This window comes from Peromyscus maniculatus, chromosome 10 (assembly GCF_049852395.1).
Source record: "Peromyscus maniculatus bairdii isolate BWxNUB_F1_BW_parent chromosome 10, HU_Pman_BW_mat_3.1, whole genome shotgun sequence".
NCBI classification, from domain to species: domain Eukaryota; kingdom Metazoa; phylum Chordata; class Mammalia; order Rodentia; family Cricetidae; genus Peromyscus; species Peromyscus maniculatus.
Window position 1 is genome coordinate 97,589,020 of NC_134861.1, and position 19,253 is coordinate 97,608,272.

At 38.8% G+C, this 19,253-nt stretch overlaps 1 protein-coding gene across 1 annotated transcript in view; it reads right to left on the minus strand.

The window, feature by feature from the left end:
- LOC102909282 (ATP-binding cassette sub-family G member 3-like) overlaps nt 1-18,241 on the minus strand; it is a 55,584-nt gene extending 37,343 nt beyond the window's left edge. The window contains exons 1-5 of the mRNA XM_076546855.1: nt 18,007-18,241; nt 15,726-15,782; nt 14,777-14,891; nt 14,103-14,255; nt 909-1,045 (exon numbers count right to left, since the gene is read on the minus strand). Coding sequence (XP_076402970.1) covers nt 909-1,045; nt 14,103-14,255; nt 14,777-14,891; nt 15,726-15,782; nt 18,007-18,209 — 665 coding nt within the window. The 5' untranslated portion in view covers nt 18,210-18,241. The remainder of the gene's footprint in view (nt 1-908; nt 1,046-14,102; nt 14,256-14,776; nt 14,892-15,725; nt 15,783-18,006) is intronic.
- Nucleotides 18,242-19,253: the final 1,012 nt, after the last annotated feature.

Below are 19,253 nucleotides of genomic sequence, written 5' to 3' on the forward strand. Positions count from 1 at the left end.
TTCTTAACTCCTTAAATTTATTTCACATCCATTCATTGATTAGTTTATTATCTAGTCATACTTAGGAATGTAGTAATACACTTGAATTTCCCTCTTCCCTTCCTAGACTTCCCTATTGATTTAAGACCTCTCTCCCTTTCATTTGACCCCATTTCCTTTAAGTGTTCACTCAAGCTTTTAAAAGTCACTCCCACCTGAGTCATAAAGAAAGCCTGACAGTCACTGCCTGGTGCATTTCTCATTGACCTTTAAGACCCTGAAAGAATTCAAGCCTTGGCACCTTACTTTGGCCAGAGAATTGCTTATTGTATGTGTATATAAACTGGAAACTTTAGAGAACAAGAAACATGCCTAGAAAGAGCACAGTGTGAGCTGATTCATTCCTTCACCCTGAGATCATTAGATTTTCCTCACTTGTTGTAGCAACTTTTTTGTACCCTGAAAGAGGCCTTTAGGGCTGGCACCTATAGGTCCTCAGCTGGTGTGTCCTAATGTAACTGGTGTCCATTTAAGATCAGGGCATAGAGCCATAAAGAGAAAGGAGACACCATCCACAGCTCAGTGAGACAGGCCTCAGCAGACACATCAAGCATGCTTTGCCTCAGAACAAAAGCATTTTCCCTCCATACAGCCCTCTGTTCAGATCTCACTCACTCATCCCCAGCTCACTTGTCACTTGCTTGAGGGTTTTGGGGACATTTATTTAAAGCAATGCTCCACCTTCACCACAGCCATCTTTCCCTATGCTCTTGTCTCATTATTCTTGATATGTGTTCATTGTTAATTGAATTTCCCTCTAATAAACAAGGAAGAAATTCTGATATTTACTTCTGAATCTCCTGCACCAATAATACATACAAGTGACCATGTATTAAGTGAATAAAACTTAATGTTCCTTTAAAACTTACCTTCTCAGGACTGAGATGACATCAGTCATAGTCCTCAAGTCTAAGTCAGTGGTGGGATCATCCAAGAACAGAATGGGATGCTCGGTGACCAGCTCCATTGCTATACCGGTCCTTTTCTCGAGCTCTGTAGATCTAGGCTAGAGCAACAAAAACCATCATTATCAACAAGAACTCCAACAGTCATTGTCATTTGGTGAACTAGACTGTTCCAGCAATAAAAGATTTTGTTATGGCTTTATCCTGAGGAGCATAGTATGGGCACCTGGAAGAAGAAGAAGGTTTTTCTTTTCCAAGTGAGTAGACAGAGGCTCAGGTCAGAGTTGACATGAAGCCCATGCTAATGACAGTTATTGTTTGTTCTTTATCAAGTCTTATGTTCTAGGATAATGAGTTATCACACTCCAAGACTATCACAGGGAGATCTCTAAGGAAGGAGGAAGATGGAACTTGAGAAGGTGAAGTACCTCTAGTAATTTCGTCATCATTTAACACGCTCCCAACACACACATATACACACACACACAGATACAGATACACACACCAGACACACAACAAAACAGACACACACTGCTTTTTATCAAAAATTTCTCATTCCTTATTAGGGCCTTTTCAACTTCCTTAAGACTTCATGAATTGTTATATTTACTCAGTACAGCATTACAGAATTCAGGACTCATAGTTTTAGACAAATCTAAAAGATGGTATAGTCAACAGATCAAACTGGCACAGTCTTGAACCATTCATTGTCATTGTGTAAGGTGAGAGGGAATGGCAAGATTCATGGGGACACAAAAATAGGGAACAATTCTCCTAAAACATGATAACTAAAACCATGATCAAGCCCTACTGACAACATACAACAAAGGATGTCTGGGGAATGTGGGTAAGTGTGGTCATGACATGGCTGAAAATACAAAGGAATTATTCATTTTGGTAGTTAAGAATTTATAGAATGAATGAAAAGTATTTAAATACACTGCAGGAAGATACTACCTAATGTTCTTTTAAAATGCTACAGTGAGAAACAGCTTTAGTGAGTATGCCGTTGTAAACACTGAGAAGCCCAGGATATGGTGATACTTTATTTGTACTGAAATGTGATTTTATTTGTATGTTAATAAATAAAGTTGCCTGGGGGTCAGAGCTAATAACAAGCCATAGCAGAAGCTGGGCGGTGGTGGCACATGCCTTTAATCCCAGCTCTTGGGAGGCAGAGCTAGGCAGATCTCTGTGAGTTCAAGGATACAGCCAGCATGGAGACACATGCCTTTAATCTCAATACCAACCATAGAAGACCTGGAGGCCTGTACAGACGGGCAGTGATGAGGAGGTCATGTGGTTGGGATTATAACCAATGAGAAGGCAGAACAGAAAGTCAATAAAAGGACAGACAGACAGGAAGTAGCTCTCTTGCTGAGAGGAAGGACAGCAGCGGCAATGAAGGGTAAGAAAGGGTTTTTAGCTCTAAGCTATTGCTCTGACCTCTTGGGCTTTTAACTCTGCAATTGGCTCCAAGTTTCTTATTTAATAAGACGGTTACATTTGCACCAGGAGGCTGGTATTAGCAAGTGTACTATTGTACTGGCTATATAACAGTCAAACTTTTACAGTAACCACATATTGCCTCTACATTTCTTAATCAAAATCTTATAAAAGGCTGAAGAGAAGTTTTAGCAGGTAAAAGCAATTGCCTTAGAAGCCTGAATACTGGGTTCAATCCCTGAAACTCACAAATAAAGCTATATGTGAAGGAATGCATCTACAATTCCATCAAGATGTAATTACAGTGAGATGGGAGGTGGGTCAGGAGCATCAGGATCATCAGGTATACTTATAGAGCATCAGCAGAATAAACAGAGCCTGACTTAAAATCAAGGTGGGAAGAGAGAATGGACCCATGACAAAGGTGTCCTATGACTTCCATGTGTGTGTTATGGCATTCAGGTAGACACTCTCTCTCTCTCTCTCTCTCTCTCTCTCTCTCTCACACACACACACACACACACACACACACACACTCACACACACAGACATGCATGCACACACAACTTTTTTGAAAGCTATCATTAAAATATTATATGAAAATTCTTGTAATCTATTACATTTCATGACTTTCAAGAAGGTAATTAATATCTTTATATGCTGTCTCTTACAATGTAAGTAATGAACTTAGGGCAATGACTAACTATTGTTTAAAAAAAACTAAAAAAAAAGTACCTTGTTGTAAACATAAAACAATGTAAATAAACAGAGCCAAAGCAAACAAAATTCTATCACTCAGGAAAAAGAAACTGTGGCAAACATCAGCTTTTCTATTATTCTTTCCAAAAAGACAAACATTTCATAAATGACTGTGGAGAAGTATCGTGAGAATCAACTGTGGTGGTAATCTAATTGTACTGAAATATTATTTTGATTGTATGTTAATAAATAAAGTTGTCTGGGGGTCAGAGCTATTAGAGCCATAGCAAGAGTGTGGCGGTGGTGGCACACGCCTTTAATCCCATAGATATCTGTGTGTTCAGGGTCAGAGCTATTAGAGCCATAGCAAGAGTGTGGCAGTGGTGGCACACGCCTTTAATCCCATAAGATCTCTGTGTGTTCAGGGATACAGTCAGCATTGGAGACATATGCCTTTAAGACCTAGGGGGCTGTACATTCAGACAGTGACGAGGCAGTCATGTGTTTGGGTTTACAACCAATGAGAAGGCAGAACAACATACTATAAAAAAAACGAACCGACAGGAAGTAGGTCTCTTTTCGTGAAGCTGGGACAGCAGGAGGAAGGGTGAGATTTTAGCTCTGAGCTCTGACCTCTCGGCTTTCTCTTTTACATTGTTTCTGTGTTTCTTATTTAATAAGACGGTTGGTTACATCTATATCTGGCGCCCAACATGACAAGAATCCATTAAAAACTGCTTGGCTTGGCGGCAGGTCCGCTTTCCCACAAGGGCGGCAGGCGGCCGGCAGCGGCAGCAGCGGCGGCACGCGGCGGCCGGCGGCGATCGGCTTCTTAGTCCGAGCAGCGGCTTCTTAGCCTGGGTCTAGTTCTGCTTGACCTCAGGCTGGACTATCGGTGAGCTGCTTGCTTAAATCCTGCTTGCTTAAAGCCGGTGCTACAAACAACTCAGAGTTGCCCTGCCAAACAGGGCCCTGCCTGTAAAGCCAACGCATGTGGTCGGAGCTTAAGGAAGCCAGACCCAAGCCTTGACTCGGCACAAGAGGGAACACGTGGCTGCATTTAAACTTTAGCCAGCTACGCTCTCTTGTTCTCTCTCTCTCTCTCTCTCTCTCTCTCTCTCTCTCTCTCTCTCTCTCTCTTTCTCTCTTTCTCTTTGGATTTACACCTGGGACACTAGGTGGCTGCTTTGAAAATCCCCTCAGATTTCTACTGTTCTACGCAGATTTGATAAGTCATAATATATCAGATATTTTAAAGGAAACTATCTAAAAGAGAATTTTTTTCCACATTAAAAAACAAATGGGTTTTATGTGTACATTGGAAGAAAATTGGTTTTTGTTCGAAATTTTAGGCAGTCTGGCAATGGAACAACTATATAATATTAGTATTGGTGGAATTATGCACCTTATCACATTTTATGCACCTAATCCACATTTTAATATTTAAAAAGAAAGTCAATTTAAGTGCCAGGATAACAGCTTTAGAAGAACTTGTTAAACCTGTAAAAATTCAGACAGAAGAAATTAACAGTGAAGTTGTTTCAAGTCGGGATCATAAGGTTGCAGAAAGAAAGCCTGTTTTCACACAGTCACCCTTAATTTATCCTGTAACCGTACAGCAGATGCCTGATCAAATGGCTACACAAAATACTTGGGCTCCAATTGAAATGTTGGATTTAAAAAGCTTTAAGGAGGCAATAGTATCTTATGGCATGCATTCCTCATATGTAAAGCAAATGTTAAACTCTTGGTCAACATATAATAGGATAGTACCACAGGACTGGCGGGACCTTGCACAAGGTGTTCTGGAACCCAGCCAGAGACTTCAATTTCTGACTTGGTTTAAGGAGGAGGCTAAAAACATAGAAAAACAATGGAGGGATAAAGGAATACAAGTTTGCCAGGATCAGCTTATGGGCGAAGGCCAATATGCTTCAGCACAAACACAATGTTTATATGATGTCCAAACCCTAATTTTATGTCGAACAGCAGCCTTGAATGCATGGGACAGAGTTGAGGAACCAGGAAAAAAATCTGAGTCATTTACAAAGGTGATGCAAGGCCCAAAAGAGTCTTTTACTGATTTTCTACAAAGACTGGCTTCAGCAGTAAAGAGAATGGTCTCGGATTCAGAAGCTAGTAAGGCAATAATTGAATCTTTGGCCTTTGAGAATGCGAATGCAGCATGCAAAAGAATAATCAGGCCATTAAGGGCAAGATCTGCACCTATGGAAGATTGGATTAGAGAAACAATTAATGTTGAAGCTGATGAGCATGATGATACATGGGTAGGAGAAGTAATTTCAAAAGGTTTGAGGAGTGTTAGATGTTTTGGATGTGGAAAGCAAGGACATTTGAAAAGGGACTGTAGACAGGTCATTCCCAGAAACAATGTTTCTTCAAGGAACAATGGCAACAGAATGCCCCTTCCTTCTGGAGTATGCAGAAGGTGTGGTAAGGGAAAACACTGGACCAATGAATGTAGATCAACAAAGGACAGACAGGGTAATCCTTTGCCTCAGTCTTCGGGAAACTCCCAGAGGGGCCTCAGGCAGGCCCCCAGTGCAAATCCAGTTCAAACCTTTCCTGCAGCTGTAGAGGAAATGCCTGCTCTGGAGAGCGATTAAATAACCAAATGCCTATTGGAACAAATCATGCTGGTCAGGATGATGAAACAGACAGAATAGAAAATTCAGGAGAAAACATAAAGAAAATTTTTTGGCAAACTTCTATTAAGGAACAAAGACCAAAATTAACAATAAAAATAAATGGTGTTTTGTTGTCTGGTCTGGTAGACACAGGTGCGGACGTTACCATAATTGCACCAGAATTTTGGCATCCAACTTGGCCTCTTCAGGAGGTAAACATTCAACTGTTAGGAATTGGGACATTATCTCAGGTGAAACAGAGTGCAAGATGGCTCGAATGTATAGGTCCAGAAGGACAGAGAGGAAAATTAAAACCATATGTGGCTAACATAACTATGAACCTGTGGGGTCGAGACTTGTTGCAACAATGGAATACTCAGATTAACATCCCTCCAATCTCAGAAACAAATCATAAACTAGCACATGTTACTGAGAGAAATATTAGAAGATATTGTTCTAATGAGTGGTCACCAGCCATCCATATTATACAAGAACAGGGTACAATAACTGATGATCTTCCAAAGACACCAACAGCTCTACCTTTAAAATGGTTAACAGACAAGCCTGTATGGGTCCAGCAATGGCCTTTAACAACAGAGAAACTCCAGGCTTTAGAAGAGCTGGTAGAAGAACAGTTAAATGCTCAGCATATTGAAGAATCAACCAGCCCTTGGAATTCTCCTGTATTTGTTATTAAAAAGAAATCTGGTAAATGGAGAATGGTAACAGACCTTAGAGCAATTAACAAAGTAATTCAGCCAATGGGCTCTCTACAATCTGGGATGCCTTTGCCTACTCTGTTACCAAAAGGATGGCCTCTCATAGTTATTGATTTAAAAGACTGTTTCTTTTCAATATCCTTACAAGAAAAAGACAGAGAAAGATTTGCTTTTACAGTGCCTACTTATAATAATTCTCAACCGGTTAAAAGATTTCAATGGAGGGTCCTCCCTCAGGGAATGTTGAATAGCCCAACTCTGTGCCAATATTTTGTACAACAGCCATTGGAAGTGATATGTAAAAAATTTCCTAAATCTATAATTTATCATTATATGGACGATATTTTACTAGCTGACTCAAATGCAGATACTTTAGAAATAATATTTGAAGAAGTAAAGAAAATTTTGCCTTGCTGGGGATTACAAATTGCTCCTGAAAAGATACAAAGAGGAGATTCTATTAATTATTTAGGATATAAAATAGAGCTACAAAAAATTAGACCCCAAAAGGTGCAAATTCGGAGAGATAGACTACAGACTCTTAATGACTTTCAAAGATTATTTGGAGATATTTCTCATCTACGAACTATTGTTGGGGTAAAAAATGATGAACTGACTAATTTGTTCAGAACCTTAAAAGGTGACAAGGACTTAAATAGTCCAAGAGAATTATCACCTGAAGCTGAGAAAGAATTGGCCTTGGTAGAAAAGAAAGTGCATGAAGGACACGTGGATCGTATTGATCCAAAGCTGGATTGCATTTTGGTTACTTTACCTTCTAGGCGTTCTCCTACTGGAATATTAATGCAGAGGGAAGATATTATATTGGAATGGATATTTTTACCAAATAAACCAAATAAAAAATTAAAAACTTATGTGGAAAAAATCTCTGACTTGATTTACAAAGGAAAACTGAGACTTCGTCAATTAGCAGGCATAGACCCAGCAGAAATTGTCGTACCATTAACTAAGGAGGACATTGAAAAATTATGAACAGAAAGCGAACCTTGGCAAAGAGCTTGCAGTAATTTTTTGGGAGAAATTAACAGTTAACAGCAAATATCCCAAAAGCAATAGAATTGATCTTATAAAGAGAGCTGATTGGATCTTGCCTCAAATTGTACGGCAAAAACCCATATCTGGAGTTCGTACATTTTATACAGATGCCAACAAAGAAGGAAAGGCAGGTTACAAGTCAGAAAATTTAAGTAAAGTGGTTCAAAGTCCATATAATTCAGTTCAAAAATCAGAATTGTATGCTATTCTGTTGGTATTAATGGTTTTTTCAGAACCTCTCAACATAGTAACTGACTCTCAGTATGCTGAAAGAGTGGTGTTACATATTGATACTGCAGAATTTATCCCTGATGCTTCAGAATTAACTTCACTATTTATTCAATTACAAGATACAATCAGGAAAAGGAATCATCCTTTATATATAACTCACATTCGATCCCATACTGGTCTGCCAGGCCCTCTAGCACAAGGCAATGATGAGATTGATAAATTATTGATAGGAAATGTGCTGGAGGCCTCAGAATTTCATAAAAAACATCACGTCAATAGTAAAGGTTTAAAAAAGGATTTTTCCATAACCTGGCAACAAGCCAAAGAAATAGTAAAGAAATGTCCTACTTGTTCCTTCTACAATCAAACGCCATTACCAGCAGGATGTAACCCAAAGGGTACTCAGAGAAATGAAATCTGGCAGATGGACGTGTTTCACTTTGCAGAATTTGGAAAATTGAAATATGTACACCACACTATCGATACTTATTCAGGATTTCAATGGGCAACTGCTTTGAGTTCTGAAAAAGCGATTCTGTAATCACTCATTTGCTAGAAGTTATGGCCATCATGGGTATACCTGCACAAATCAAAACTGACAATGCTCCATCATATGTCTCTGTTAAAATGAAACAGTTTTTTGCTTATTACAATATAAAGCATATTACAGGCATACCACATAATCCTACAGGTCAAGCAGTTATAGAAAGATCAAACAGAACTCTAAAGGATATGCTAAATAAACAGAAATGGGTAACAAAAACCCCCAGAAATAGACTGCATAATGCTCTATTAAATTTGAATTTTCTGAATGCCAATGAGAAAGGAACAACAGCTGCAGAGAGACATCGGATAATAGAAAAAACTACAGAATTAAATCAGCCTATATACTTTAAGGATGTGCTGACCTCAGAATGGAAACCAGGGTTTGTATTACATTGGGGACGAGGTTTTGCTTTTGTTTCTACAGGAGAAGATAAGCTGTGGGTACCATCAAAATTGATAAAGGTTCGATTTGAACAAGAGAGACCTCTTAATTGAGGAGGTGATAGTTCATCAACCAGCATGAACATCCAATTTAAACTAACTTGTATCAATAACACATGCCTTTTCATTTAATCAGATAATAACTTATCAAAAGGAAACATCCCCAAAATTAGTCTTGGGGAAAGGTTTTTGTTTTTGTCTTTTAGGAGAATGAAGGTTAAGGAATCTGAAGAACACTGGACAAATGAGACAACTGAAGAAAAGGGACAAATCATCTATCCCAAGAAACAGAGTGAAACGGTGTATGGGTATATATTATCTAAAAAATTTTATGTCTTCCTAAATGTTTGTTTCTGCTTTTCTCTAAAGATTTAACACTATTGGTCTTCTAACAGTCCCAGTTCAATTAAAATTTAAAGCTGACTTTGGAGTTGGAGAATGGCTCTCTCCTTCTTTAAAATCAAGCATGTTGTTAAAAGGTAAATGCAAACTCCCTGTATCATGCCAGAATAAGAGCCATCTTCTGCTATGGTACAGGACAAAAGCAAAATTAATTAAGGGACTATTCTATTACTAATCTCAACTCTTTGATTCTATTCTGATTCTTTAAACTTTTCTCAAAGTATAAATTTTATATCAAAATTTACAAGATTAATATATATATACATTTTAAACTTTGTTAAGATATGAATGGTCACATAGAGTACTAACTAATTCTAGAAAAAAGGCTAGCTGCATATATATGTTTTTGTGTTCGAGTCTCTTATCAGTTTTCTGCAGGAAATCATGGCCAGGCCTAACATCAACTGAAGTCTCCAGAAAGAAGATGGGGCCGCACAACAACAACAATTCCACGTGGACAATAATAATATCATTAAGCTGACAAACATCATCCATAGATCAGCTTTGAACTACAAGGTGCTCAGAGCAAATTTGAGATGACTAGCTGAGATGATCCAGTCTCAAAGACTACTTGAATAAGGACTTGAGATAAACCTTGAACTTTGGCATTATACACAGACTGGATAATGAAGGATATAGTTACCTTTCCTAGAATTTGACAATTAACCTAAAATTTTTCTTTCAGGATAAAGAAAACTTCACCCATACCCAGCAGGAAGCAATTTTAAGAATACGACGCCCACATTCCCAAAGAGGTGGTGTGGGGCGGGTGGTTTTTTGGTCTTTTTAATGGGTTTTGGGTCTGGGATAATTTTCAGTATTTAGGGGGGTTGGTTACAAGTTATTGTCAAGGGTTAGGAAAAAGGCTAAGCAAGAGAATAGATTTAAGGTTCTTGTTTAAAAAAAAAGAGAAAGAAAGAAAAGAAAAAGACAATTACTAGTTTTAAATACTTTACATTGGATTGAATTGTTTTATATTGTACACAAATTTGAAACTGATATTGTTAGAAAATGCTATATGTATATTTCTAATTGTATTTATTCCATCCATTTAACAATGTAATGCAAATTTCTGATCCTTGGATGTTATTATTATCAACTATGAGGATATAAAGAAATGAAAGCTAGTAGTTAGACATTATCATAGAACTTGTAGTCATATTAGATATGTTTTAAAAATTGAGCAGAGATGTTTTAGACAGGTCATCTTCAAACCCTTCAGAGATCTACAGAATATGGCATTTAAAATGTTTTAATAACTTAGAAAATTTTTCTTTTTTGAGACATGTCGGCTCCTGGCAGTACCAATCTACTTTAGAGAAAATATGGGCATTGAAGAAACTGCATATGGAGTCAACCTTCATTCTGGCAAAAGTTAGCCACTGGACAACAAAGTATCCTCGAATCAACAGGACAAAATGGACAGACAGATCACGAAACAAGGGACTACTGATTCTTGCCAAAACAAGTGTGGTTATGGCTTTATCAAAAGGCATCTTCTGAGGCCAGGACAATATGGCCCCATCCCTGAAGTGGCCTTCGCATCCGGAAAAGGTACGGTGCCCTTTTCTTCAAAGGCAGCTTAACAGGCAGAGGGCCGATGGCTGAAGATGATGCCCCAACACTGCGGAGAAACCTCAGGTGACTACCCAGGCAGCTGGCTGTTTCTGTCAACTCACAAAATTTTTTGGAAGTTGCTTGCATGCACTTCCTGTTTTTATTTTTGTTAGCTAATATTATTCCCTTCTTGGGTCTCTGAGGGAGTTGAAGATTAGTTAGTTATGGTTGAAGATTAGTTAGTTATAGTTGAACATTAATTAGGATAGAAAGTACATTAGATACATCTTGGAATTACCAAAATAGGATAGATAATGGAATTATTTTCTCTGATTTGTCAAATACCTGTTTAGGTATTTATTACTTGTATATATTGTATATAGTTATTGTACTTTTGTATATAGTTTTTCTTTTGTTAGTTATAACCTTTTGCTTTTTTTTCTTTTTATTAAAATAGAAAAGGGGAAATGTGGTGGTAATCTAATTGTACTGAAATATTATTTTGATTGTATGTTAATAAATAAAGTTGTCTGGGGGTCAGAGCTATTAGAGCCATAGCAAGAGTGTGGCGGTGGTGGCACACGCCTTTAATCCCATAAGATCTCTGTGTGTTCAGGGATACAGTCAGCATTGGAGACATATGCCTTTAAGACCTAGGGGGCTGTACATTCAGACAGTGACGAGGCAGTCATGTGTTTGGGTTTACAACCAATGAGAAGGCAGAACAACATACTATAAAAAAACGAACCGACAGGAAGTAGGTCTCTTTTCGCGAAGCTGGGACAGCAGGAGGAAGGGTGAGATTTTAGCTCTGAGCTCTGACCTCTCGGCTTTCTCTTTTACATTGTTTCTGTGTTTCTTATTTAATAAGACGGTTGGTTACATCTATAATCAACAGTCAGTACCTTCCTGTTCCTCATTGCCTCCAAGGAGGAGCCACTGTAGCAGGAATCTTAGAGAGTCTTATTACTAAAATCAAACCTGTGGCCAGTTATTGCGGTGAATGCTGGAAGATCAGAGAAGCAGAACAAGCCACAGCTACCTCACCTTGCCAGTTCCTCAGCTGATCCTGTTTCCTCAGACTGGATGCCTCTGAGTCCTCATTCAGAATGAATCTTAGCTGAACTGCTGCTCGAAAGCCTGAAAGCTTGACCAGCGAAATGCTTCTAGTTTCTGGTCCTCACGCCTTATATATCTTTCTGCTTTCTGACTCACTCCCTGGGATTAAAGGCTCGCTTTCTGGGATTAAAGGTGTGAGTCACCATGCTTGGCTGTATCCTTGAACACACAGAGATCCAGAGGGATTTCTGCCTCTGGAATGCTAGGATTAAAGGCATGTGCTACCACTGCCTATCCTCTACATTTAATATTGTGGCTGTCCTGTTCTCTGACCCCAGATAAGTTTATTAGTATGTACAATATTTTGGGGAACACAATACCACCACAAGCCACCATAGGAGTTAATCCATGAGATTCATATTCTAGGGAGCCTATTTTCATCCATACCACCAAATGTCTGCTCTGAAGACATCTATATGTAATCTTCTCAATGAATCAATATTATTGTGAGAGACAGGATGGTTTGGAGGACACAAGAAGAGGGAAACAAGCCTAATGTTGAAAACTCTTGGCATATAATAAATTAAATGCCTGCAGGTTCTATAGACAATGTAATCATAAACATTTGGGGATTGCAAATGATTATAGATCTGACAGGCTGAGGATATCAAGATTTTATTCATTTTGATAGTTAAGAATGGAATTGTTAAATCAGCAGATATCACTAATTTTTAAAGATTAAGAATAGTTAAGTATTTAGGAATGAAGTATTACATAATAGTCTTTTAAAATATGTTAGTAGAAACTAGTTAGCTATGACATAGTTAGCTGTGAAGTTCACCACTTATCTATTACCCCTCCTGATCCTGCACAAATCGTCATAGGAAAAAGGGTCCACTCTTTGTTGCTCTTGCTCAAGTTTGTATCATTAAAACCTAGCACAGAAGCTGGGAATAAATATTGACAGAGGATAAGGAAGGAGGGAGCAGGGGAAAAAGCCTATCCTAGATTTCCATCCAGTTACTAAGATAAAATGATCTTAAAATAGTAAACAAGGAGTAAAAGGTTTATTTCAGCATAAAATTTGAAAGCACAATCAACCATTGCAGGGAAGTCCAGGCAGGAAGCTGATGCAGCCGGTTACATCCAGTCAAGAGCACAGAGAGGATGCATGTGTGCAAGCCTGTCAGTGTTCAACTCACTTTCCCCATTCTCATGACACCCAGGACCCAAACCCAAAGAATGGTGCTGCGTAGGTGGGCTGGGTCTTTCCACATCGCTTAACTCAATCAGGACAGTCACCTATAGAAATGTCCACAAGCCAACTGACTACAGTTCCTCATTGAGACTCTCTTCTAGATGATTCGACGTGGCTAAAGACTGTGCCATGCTGTACGATGTTCTTTATGTCAAATGTGTTGCTCTGATTGGTTAATAAATAAAACACTGATTGGCCATTAGCCAGGCAGGAAGTATAGGTGGAACTAACAGAGAGGAGAATTGAGAGAACAGGAAGGCAGAGAGGGAGTCACTGCCAGCTGCCGCCATAACAAGGGAGATGTAAGGTACTGATAAGCCATGAGCCACGTGGCAAAGTATAGACTAATAGAAATGGGTTAATGTAAGATAGAAGAATTTGATAACAAGGACCCTGCCATGGCCATACAGTTTGTAAGCAATACAAGTCGCTGTATGTTTACTTGGTTGGGTCTGAGCAGCTGCGAGACTGGTGAGTGACAGAGATTTGTCCTGACTGTGGGCCAGGTAGGAAAACTCTAGCTACAGTGTCAAGGTCACAGTTGACACCAGCCACCATAGACAGGATGAGATAAAAACACAGAAAGGCTACAGAAAATGAGAACTGAACAAGTCAGAAGTAAATGCTAAAGAGACCAAGTACAACCCTGGAGGGAATAAATGCAGAGTGAAACTCAGAGCCAGAGTCCTCAATCCCACGTCATATGTCAGTCCAGAAAACATTCTGAAACAACAAAGGGACAAGTCCTCGGGGAAGAGACAATAAACAGAAGAAAGCCCTTGTCAGATTCTCCAGGAGTCAGGAGTTTAAGTCTGAAGAGGAGGCTCATGTGAGGAAACTTGGAAATGGCCATGTGAGGAACACTTTTCCCTTCTGGATCACACTCCATTCCCAGTTTTAACCATTGCTAAGAAGGCTTCCCGGCTCAGTCTCCACTTTACATCATGTAACCAGTCACTTACTCATTAATACAGAGAGCAGCCACCTGGACCACTCACATTAGAGGAAACTGATAATGGAGGGTCATTTTATCAACATGAGTGTTTTTGGGGGTTGGGGAGGATTCTGAATTTTTCAAGATTTTTCTTCACATTACCTTGACATTTGCCACTTCATCCAGATGCAGAAGTTCAAGGACCTCATCAATTCTCCTTCTTCTTTCATCTCTTGTTACAGTCATTGGGAGTCGAAGAGCTGCTGAGAACTCTATATTGTCTCTCACAGTCACTGTGTCCATCACCACGTCTTTCTTAAGGATAAATAGTATTTCAATTAAATACAGTTATCACTAAGACAATCATTCTAACAAATGTAACCTAATCCTCATATAAACCACACACAATGGAATACTCTACTGAAAAAAAAAGCTTTCAGTGTTACTAATCTCAAGTCCAGAGCCTGAAGCAGTCATTTCACGCCCCCCCCTCCCATTTGCCTTCCAAGAGATTTAGGTGACTGCTACCTGCAATTATTTGCAGAAAACAACTTCTAAGCAGTGGAGAAAGATGAAGGAACAGCAAAGTCAGACAACAGTAGTCTTTGTAGAATTAAATCACAGCTGCAATTACAAATACTGTGCTGTAGATGCTATACTCCAATCCCTCCCCCTTCCTCCTATTTAATAATGCCAGCCTCGGGCTAATGAGTCATTAGGAAAAGCTGGGACTATAAATGTATCATATACTTAACTGGAAACACACAAATCTATAAGCTGAGTGTCTACCCATAAAGAGGCAGGGGAAATCTAAAATTACAAACCCACCAACTTACTTGTGGTACATAACCAGAAGTACATTTGAAATTAGCAGGTCGAGGTTTCCCATTTATCAAAATATCTCCTGATAATCCACGTGGATCTTTCCTTGCAGCTAAGACATCCAATAACCTACAACAGATAATATATGTTGTGTAGTTTACTTCCTCCCTTCAGTAAAAGCCATCACCTTTTAGCTACTCAAAAAATAAAAATTCTGCATATCATAAGTGTAACTGAAATCACACACACACACACACACACACACACACACACACACACACACACTGCTTTCAGCTCATTGTGTGCTCTAACACAGCCCAGAATTATGAATGTAAGACGTGATCCACAGGACCGCCCCTCCCTGCAATCTGACCTTGGGACTCAAAGTCATAATGAGCTGCTGGATTTTGAGAATTAGGCCTAGTGATGATTTCTTGTTCCCAGAAAACTTTGTTCCATCTTTCTAATTTTAATATTAAATTTCCCCACATTAGATAATAATATGACCCAACACCATATGCCAATCACTCTATCATTTCCTATCAGTAAAGTGGACCTAGTAAGACTTTCTGTTCTTGGCAGAAAATTGAATGCACCCTCCTGCACATTATCCACAGCACATGGGACCAGACACACATACATACTCACACAGTACTTATAGACTCACACATATATACTCACACAATACAGACTCACATATATATACTCACACAATACTTACAGACTCACACATAGATACAGATATACTCACACAATACTTACACTCACACATATATACTCACACAATACTTACACTCACACATATATACTCACAGATATATCACACATATATACTAACAGATATACTCACAAATATATAGTCACGGATACACTCACACAGTATATCAATAACTCCTGTGGAAGTGATTTTACAGCACAGTAACTGGATACAAAGGGCTCAGATGTGCTTTCCATTACACTCACCAAGATCTGCTCTCATCAGTTCCCATGATGGCATTGAGACCAGGTCTCATGATCCCACTGTAAGCACAAAATCATACTGGGTGATTTGTCTATTTAAAGAAAGTTATATTGCCTTAGTGTCTACACTGAATAGTCTATTGAAGTTGGATGGAATTGTACACACATAATAAGTACAAACTCACAGGAAATTTTAATATTAACAGAGGTTTATTGTTTATGAGAGATGTTGAATGCTAGTGGGGACTCACAAGGAAAATGCCTCATATCACAAAATCCTTTTTCTTTATTATTTAAATGACTTCTCCTTTTAAAACATGGTGCATCTAAGTTCAGTGTTCCTTGAAGCAAGCAGCAGGTGCTTGAAGTCTCATTACACATAAGGGCTTTATGTGTCAATTACAAAACAGCTTCTTGTTCATATTTGATGATCAGTGTCTTCATATTGCCCTGCTTGCTGCCTCGTAAACCTCATCACAACAATCCAATGATTCATGGGATATCAGTAGCAGTGTCATTACTATTAAAATGGGATCAAACAAAAAATCAATGCATCTTAAATAGAAATCCAAAGACTATAAAGAATCTCTCCAGAGGACAGGAGAGCATTGCCAAGTTTAACATTCAAAACAAAACAAATCACCACCTTAATCAAAATAGAAAAGCTAAATATAAACCCACAAAATGGTTTCCTTTCCTGATAAAGCAATTAGAATACTCTCAGTTTAGAATTGGGAGACATCCCTCAAGTAGAGGACATTCATCATTGATGTATATGTACAGCACAAACACAAGGTATGTCAGAAAACTGATTGATTCACAGTAGTGAATATCCAGATTGAAAAAAGGCATATTCTTATAGAAAACTTAGCTACGTTCTCATTTTTTTATTTCAATCCAGACAGTGTGTCAATCTTTTGCCCTGCCCATTCCCCTTAGTAAGAAAATGATGGAAGTTCTGGTGGAGGAACAGAAATGACCAGTGCCCAAGAACAGAGACCATGGTTGGGGTTGGGAGGAAGAGTCTATACAGACTGAGGGGGGAAACCTTGGTGTGTGTGCTCTGTCCTCAGAATTTGGTTGGAAGCATGCCTTCTCCATGTTATGGAACAATGTGTGGAATGTTCATTTTAGCTCTTCTTAGCTCTTAATGAATTTTGAACAAATACATGAGGACCTAGACCTTCTGGACCAACCTGCTATTGGGACTTCCTCATTGCTTCCATCTCATCACTTGTAACTGACCCAGACAGCCTGTTAGAAACCCTCAGTTCAGCTATGAGAGTGCATGTGTGTACAGACACATATACAACTCCCTTATATATTTAAATTTCTAAGTATTAAATTTTCAATATTCCCTCATCATATGTTGATTTTAATAGTGTATCTTTGGTGTTATGTTTTTATCCCTAATTTTACTGAATTAAAATCATTAATTAAATGATTAAAATCATCATTAAAATTAAAATTAAAATCATTTCTCATGGTGTTTTTGGTGTGTAATATGTCTAAGGGAGTGTCAAGCTTGTTTGTGTTTTCAAAGAACCAACTTTTGGTGTCATTAATCCATTAAGCTGTTCTTTTAGTCTCCATCTCATTAATTTCACTGTGATCATGAATCTATCTGTATGTATGACAAGGTGAGGCTGAGGGATGGTTCAATGGGTGAATCACTTGCTGTGTGAGGGGGAGGACCTAAGTTAAACATCCAAAATTCATATGACCTTGGGTGCTGTAGTGGGCACCTGTAACTCTATGCTCTATGGAGAGATGGAGACAGAGACAGGAGAACCCCAGGACTCTTGCAGGCTGCGAGCCTGGTGCACCCAGCAGCGAACAGTGAGAGACTCTGTCTGCAACATGGTAGAAGGTGAAGACCAGTGCTCAAGGTTGTCCTGTGATGGCCTTGTGCCACGGGTGTGCCATAGCATCCTTACATCTGCACATGTGAACACATACACACACAAACACTTATATACACATGTAAACAGATATAAACACATACATTTATACACACATGTCAACACATATACACACTTATGCACACATATAAACATATATATATATATACATTTACACACATATACTTAAACACACACTAAACAGATATATATATACATACACACACATATATATACATATATATATATATATATATATATATATATATATATATATATATATATATACTGAACACACACAAACACACACACAGCTTATTGATAATAGACAACTTGTTGAAAAGGTTGTTCAGTGTTATGGTTCCTTTAGTTCATGCACATACCTGACATTAGATAGTCTTTTTTTCACCTCTGTTTTTTTTCGAAATGGAAAGCCACTCTGCACTGTCTCTTGATAGCTGATGTTATGAAAACTCAACACAGCCTCTCCAGTCAATGTGCTCGGGTCACTGGAGTCCATTCCAGGAAGGTCACTGGGATTTCTTTCTATCATCAGGATTGTAGCAGGGTCATTATTGGAAGACATCTCCAGAGGTTCTTCTGTCCTGTAGAAGGAACAGCAATAGTGAGTTGATGGTCTACACACACATCATTATTACATGGAATAGCACACTTCAGTATTGTTCTAAATTGTGCAGTCATAGGCAGATTCCTTCCTGATGAACAGTCCATATGGCTATGATTACCTAAGGACCCAATGAGAAGCAGACATATCTGAGTACATAAGACTCCCTTAGACACCAAATTTCTAAGAAACAAATGAGCCTTAATGAGTAGAGTATAAATGTTATTCATAATTCATAATATAAGAAGGGGACAGATGAGGGGGCAGATTTGTCTTACTTCAAGAGCATATTGTGATACAATATAAGTTCAGATGCAAACAACATGACCACCATTAATACATGTCCTGTGTGTGCATGTGTTTGTGTGTATGTTTATGTGTGTGTGTGTGATTATGGAATATAACATGGTAATAAGTTGGATATGCAGAGTGATCAGGAGAAATTTCTGATATTTCCAGCTTCAGACTGTACCTCTGGTCATTAGGCATCTTCAGACACGAAGAAGATGAACTACTGACAATGACATCATCATTGCTGGAATGGGAATGCCGAAATTCTAGCAAGACTTAGATTTTAAGATGACAATGATTAGGGACACCATATCAGTAGCTAAGCAGCTTAAAACTGTCAAGGAAAAAGAATACAAATGAACTTTAAATGTCTCTTTTCACAAGTTATTAATGCCTGCTTTAAAGTAAGACCTTTAGTGAATGGAGCTTGTCAAACCGTTTAAAATACCATCTTCAACACAACTACTTTTCCTTTCTAAGAGCTGACATCTTGGTGGTGAGCCTGTGAGGGACCAGCCGCTCAGGCAAGGCTCCTCTAGGAGCCACCTTAAAGCAGACAGGGTGGGAGGCAGCTGTGTGAAGAGCTCTGATGACACCAGCCAGGGCTGAGGGACAGCAGCACTGGAGCCAACCCAGCCCCCTCCTGCCTTCCCTCCTGCCATGAGCACCTAAAACCTCAAAAGTACAGGGCAACTCCAGGAAAGTCAGGAAAAC